This window comes from Heliangelus exortis, chromosome 3 (assembly GCF_036169615.1).
Source record: "Heliangelus exortis chromosome 3, bHelExo1.hap1, whole genome shotgun sequence".
Classification (NCBI taxonomy): domain Eukaryota; kingdom Metazoa; phylum Chordata; class Aves; order Apodiformes; family Trochilidae; genus Heliangelus; species Heliangelus exortis.
The window spans coordinates 27,864,889-27,870,598 of NC_092424.1; the positions used below are offsets into that span (position 1 = coordinate 27,864,889).

Here is a 5,710-nt window from a genome sequence, read left to right on the forward strand (position 1 = left end):
GAGCTCCTGACGGTGAAACAGTGCAGAACAAGAACGGTGGAGAAGGGGAGACATAAAACACTTGCTTTGAGAAAGGCGGTGTGCTGAAGCCATGCCTCGGAGTCACCGTGCCTATGGGCCTGAACATCTGTACCTCCCTTCGCTCACTTTAGTACCGCACGAACAGGTTTGAAAACCGCCAACGCAGCTGTTGCCACCTCAGGCTCTGCACCCGAGTGAGGCCGCGCCCCGGATGCCTGCTCAGGGTCGGGATACATCGCCTCGGCCCCTCCGCGGTCTCAGTCCCGGAGCTCTCGCCCAGGTTCTACCTGCCCGTAGATGATTGCCGCTGCCGCGCTACCCGCTCGCTCCGCTTCCTGCTCTGACCCGCACACCGCTGTCACCGGGCGTCACGGCTTTGTGTCGGTGCCAGCATTAGGCAGCCCCACCCCCCCTCTTCCCGTCGCTAACACCACGGCGCCTGCGCGCATGGTTTGGTTTTTGTTTTTTTTTTTCCCCTAAGTGTCCTTCCCCCCCCCTCTCCCCCCTCCCTCCCCATTGGCCCGACCAATGAGGGAGGGCGTTGCTGGTGGGTGGGGGACAATGCGGGCGGCGGTATGGAAAGCCCGAGCGGCGCTGGTGTACTCGGTGGGCGGATGGACCATGCTGGGGGCCATGATCCACTACACCAACACCACAGGCAGAGAAGCCGCCAGTGCCGATGGGCGCGGTACGGACTAACGGGGTCCTGACTCCGGGGACGCCGCCGGGGGGCGGAGGTCACCTCCGCCGTGTCTGGTGGCGGCGGGTGCGGGATGCGGCGGAGGGCGGGCCCCGGCGGGGCTTGGTGGGGGGAGGCGGGGTTCGGCTGGGGCGGGGCTGCAGGGCTCAGGGTCAGGTTTTGATGGCCCTGGGGTGACCCGCGGCAACGGTTCCGGATGTTCTCTCGGCCGAGGGAAGCAGGGTCTTGGCCTGTATCAGAACCAGTGTGGCTGGCAGGACCAGGGAAGTGATCCTCCCCTTGTACTCAGCACTGGTGAGGCCACGCCTCCAGTAGTGTGTTCATTTCTCAGTAATACGGAGTGGGCCCCTCACTACAAGGACATTGGGGTGCTGGAGCGTGTCCAGAGAAAGGCAAAAAAATGGAGTGTGTTCTAGAGCACAAGTGTTACGAGGGGCACCTGAGGAAACCTGGGTTATTTATCCTGGAGCAGAGGAGGCCAAGGGGAGACCTGATCACTCTGCAGCTACCTGAGATTGTAGTGAGGAGAGGAACAAGAGGAAATGGCCTCAAGTTGCACCAGGGGAGGTTTAGATTTAATATTAGGAAAAAGTTCTCCACTGAAGGGGTTGTCAGGCACTGGAAATGGCTGCCCTGGGAAGTGGTGGAGTATATTTCAAAGATGTGTAGAGGTGGTGTTCAGGGAAATGGTTTAGTTGGCATTGTTGGGTTAACGGTTGGTTGGCCTTTAAGTTATTTTCCAACAAAAATGATTCTATGGGATGGGTGAGCTGGCAGAGGCAGGGCAGGCTCCTACAGGCTGTGTGTGTGTGCATGACAACTTGAGAAAGTTCACTCTGAAGGAAAAATCCCATGGTGATGGGAAAAGCATGGGCTTTGTCTCTGATGGACAGTAAAAGGGTCCAGGCCTTTTTCAAATTGTTGCTTTTACTTATAATGTGGGAATGGTCAAAGCTGTACCAGGGGAGGTTCAGAATGGACATTAGGAATAATTTCATTACCAAGAGGGTGGTCAAACACAGTAAGAGGCTTCCTATAGAAATTATCAATGCCCTAAGCCTATCATGTGTCTAAAAGGCATATGGACAATGCCCTTAGCATGTTTCAACTTCAATCAGCCCTGAATTGTTCAAACAGTTGGACTAGATGATTGCTGTAGGAACCTTCCAACTGGAACTATAGTCTTCCATTCCATGGAATTCTCTGTTCCTCTGTTCCTTTTACTCTTCCTCAATACTGTCCTGCTTATTAAGGTGTAGTATCATGCAGCTAGCTGTAACATGGTTTACTTGGAAGCCAGTTGTTATTGCTGCTGCTGTAGTACTGATACAACTCCAGCAACCTTGCCATAGTAAATCACTTTTTCTGTCTACACAGTCACCAGATCTTTGCTATCTATTTGAACAGAATTTGAGAAAAAGCAAAAAAGAAGACCAAATGCCAACGTGGCTGTTGTTTTGCCATGATGAACAGATGAAACCATTTTATTGTTATGCACTTATGTTTTCTTCTTCCCTCTGTTCTTTAGAGAATGGAAGTGATCATCAGGAAAACCAAGGACCCCGCAAGGAAGTATTCGTTACAGAAACACCTTTAGGATTTAAAATGACTACAATAGTAACATATAAGGAGGTTCAACCTCCTCTTACTCGACTGCTAAGGCATCTGAAATCATACTTTGATCCTGATGATGAGCCTCCTTCTAAAAACTGAGTGATCAGGAAGCTCAGAACTTTGTGCCAGCGCTGCCTTGTCCAAGAAAGTCGTCCTGGCACGATGAACTTCTTGCATTGCTGAAATGACATCTCCATCTCTGACACAACTTCACGGGATTTTGCATCATCTTCTCATCTGCTGGGAGTGCCACTGTCCATTGCGTGTGTATTCACATCATTAAATGCAAAAACTAGATTGTGAGATGTCAGTGAATCTGCAGGCTGCCAGGTGTCCCATGTCTCACAGTCTGAGCAGGTGGCCTTTGTGGCTGCCTTGGCAAGTTCTTTTCCCAGCTGGTGTGCAAGACGTACCTGGGTGATCTGCAGTCTCCTCCTCAGCTGCTGGGCTCTGAAACAGATCTGTTCAGAATGATAATATCATGTAATCTTTAGGGTATGAGAGTTGTTAATTGCCTTTCAAATAAAAGCTTAGAAGAGATGAATTACAAGTGCAGAAATACCGCTATAAGCTGGAAACTCACAAGCATTTTGCTCTGGGCCCTTGTTTCTATAGGATCTGATCCTTAAACATACTGTCTCCCCTTGTCAGGTACTGCCTCTGAGCTGCTGTGGCTGTAACTGTCATTCTATAGCATTTTCCAAGTTCTTGTGCACATCACCTTAGCTGCTCCTGGCCACTGTTGTCTGTAGATATTTCCCCCAGCTTCTCTTGTTGCTGACCCCCATTATTGTAGGGGCTTCTTTCCTTTTTCCCTATAGCTACCACTTGCACTTCTAGAAGGCTGCCTCCAGCCTCTGCTTTTTACAGGAGGTTCCCCCAGTCTCTAGAGACACTGGCTCCCTTTAGAGGAAGCAGATCCCAGCCCCTTTCTTTCTGCACACCTTCATTTCTGTAGGTGCTTTCTCCTACCTCTGCAGGCAGCTCCTTGATTCTATAGGGGCTGCCAGCTGTCCCTGAAGCATTCTATAGCATACCCTGGCCACTGGTCTCTAAGGGCTCCCTGCAGACACTGCCTGGCTATATGAAAAGGTGTTTCCAGCCCTTCTGCCCACACACCCCAACTTCTGTAGGAGTTTTTATACCATAAGCTCCAGCCCGTGCATATCATAGAATCATAGAATCATAGAATCCTAGGGGTTGGAAGGGACCTCGAAAGATCATCTAGTCCAACCCCCCCTGCCAGAGCAGGGCCACCTAGAGTACATCGCCTAGGAACGTGTCCAGGCGGGTTTTGAATGTCTCCAGTGAAGGAGACTCCACAACCCCCCTGGGCAGCCTGTTCCAGGGCTCTGTCACCCTTACAGTAAAAAAATTCTTTCTGATATTCAACTTGAACCTCCTATGCTCCAACTTACACCCATTACCCCTTGTCCTATCACTGGTCACCATAGAGAAAAGCCTAGCTCCATCTCCCTGACACTCACCCCTTACATATTTGAAAACATTGATGAGGTCACCCCTCAGTCTCCTTTTCTCCAAACTAAAGAGACCCAGCTCCCTCAGCCTTTCCTCATAAGGGAGATGCTCCACTCCCTTAATCATCTTAGTAGCTCTGCGCTGGACTCTTTCAAGCACTTCCCTGTCCTTCTTGAACTGAGGGGCCCAGAACTGGACACAATACTCCAGGTGCGGCCTCACCAATGCAGAATAGAGGGGGAGGAGAACCTCTCTTGACCTACTAACCACACCCTTTCTAATGCACCCCAGGATGCCATTGGCCTTCTTGGCCACAAGGGCACATTGCTGGCTCATGGTCATCCTCTTGTCTACCAGGACCCCCAGGTCTCTTTCACCTACACTGCTCTCCAGCAGGTCAGCCCCCAACCTATAGTGGGACATCGTGTTGTTCTTCCCCAAATGCAAAACTCTACACTTCCCCTTGTTGAATTTCATCTTGTTCCTCCCTGCCCAACTCTCCAGCCTGTCTAAGTCTCTCTGAATGGCAGCACAGCCTTCTGGTGTGTCAGCCACTCCTCCCAGCTTAGTGTCATCAGCAAACTTGCTGAGGGTACATTCTATACCCTCATCCAAGTCGTTGATGAATATATTGAACAACACCGGTCCCAGTACCGACCCCTGAGGGACTCCACTAGTCACGCCCCTCCAACCAGATTCTGCCCCATTGACTAAACATATGCAGACCCACCCTTCTGTATGGGCTCCTGTGGTCCCTTACAGCCACCATCTCCTTTTCCAGAAGGCTCTTCCCAGCCATTAACTCCTGTGGGCATTCCCCTATGCCCCTACAGGCATTTTTGTGGTGGATGCTGTCACAAACCAGGTAGGGCACCCAGGGAGGCATAGATCAGATCCCCCTGTGTTATAACTCAGGAAGGAGCTTAGGTGCAGCTGGATCCCACCTTAGAGTGTCACACCTGGCTCTCCCAGGGAGAGTGACAAAAAAGTTACAATCTGAGGGAATGCTTGACCATCAGAAACCCCTTGATTGGATTAAAGTGAGGTGGCACTCAAGGTCTGTATTTGAATATAAGATTTAATTAGAACTATGGAAAGAATAAGTCATAAAAGTTGCCACTTTGATTATTATACACACTCAGGCCATGCAGTCATAGAGGCTGACTATTTTGATCAAATGTCCAATCTGCACAACCTGGGAAAAGCATTGAGGTAAGCACTGTGTTTCTTAATGATTTTAGGACAGAGAGAAAACAAGAGAATCAGAGAAGAAAAGTTAAGAGAGGTAGTTAACAGAGAATCACCAGTCCTGGATCCAGCACTGGCCCAACCAGCAGAGGAGGGCTGGTGTCAATGAAACTCCCCAAAATCACCAATGCATCCCTTCATTTTATAGGCCTATCTAATTTGCTTCACAAGGAGTGAGTATGATGGAGTTACCACAGCTGAGCAGCTGGGATGGGCTTCAGCCCCTTCTGCCTCTCTTAATTGTTATACTGATCGTTATCACAATATGCAGCACCTAGGCTGTATGCAGACCCATGTCGAATCCTCTCCAGAAGTCCCTTTGGAGTGCTAATGAGGGTCTGTTTGAGGGATGACAGTGGTCCCTGTGGGTCAGTTCCTTACGGGTGCCACTGTTACCTGCATTTGCTCCTTTCTGTGGGCACCGACCCCTTAAAAGACCCTGGAGGCACCATCTCCTTTCAGAGGAAGGGAGCCCCTCCGCATTTAATAAATTTGTAGGCACCGACTGCCTCTCCGCACGCAATCCCTCTCCCTGTAGCGGCTTCCTATAGGGGGCTCCGCTATAGGAGGGCTGTACTGCCCTATACTGTCCGCAGCAGACGTACAGCGCCGATCGCTGGGAGGCTGCAGTAGGACCCCCGGCTCGCC

The 5,710-nt window shown here is 50.7% G+C and overlaps 1 protein-coding gene across 1 annotated transcript; it reads left to right on the forward strand.

Moving 5' to 3' along the window:
- The first annotated feature begins 551 nt into the window (after window positions 1–551).
- SMIM26 (small integral membrane protein 26) lies at window positions 552–2,879 on the forward strand. Its single transcript, XM_071739786.1, has 2 exons — window positions 552–709; window positions 2,250–2,879. The coding sequence occupies exons 1-2, from the start codon at window positions 583–585 to the stop codon at window positions 2,432–2,434; spliced, it is 312 nt and encodes a 103-aa protein (XP_071595887.1). The 5' UTR covers window positions 552–582; the 3' UTR covers window positions 2,435–2,879.
- The last annotated feature ends 2,831 nt before the right edge of the window (window positions 2,880–5,710 follow it).

Excerpts from the sequence above, each read along its gene's own strand:
- SMIM26 (XM_071739786.1), top strand. The coding sequence starts at position 583 with ATGCGGGCGGCGGTATGGAAAGCCCGAGCGGCGCTGGTGTACTCGGTG. Across the intron at positions 710-2,249 it reads CGCCAGTGCCGATGGGCGCG|AGAATGGAAGTGATCATCAG; the intron begins GTACGGACTAAC and ends TCTGTTCTTTAG.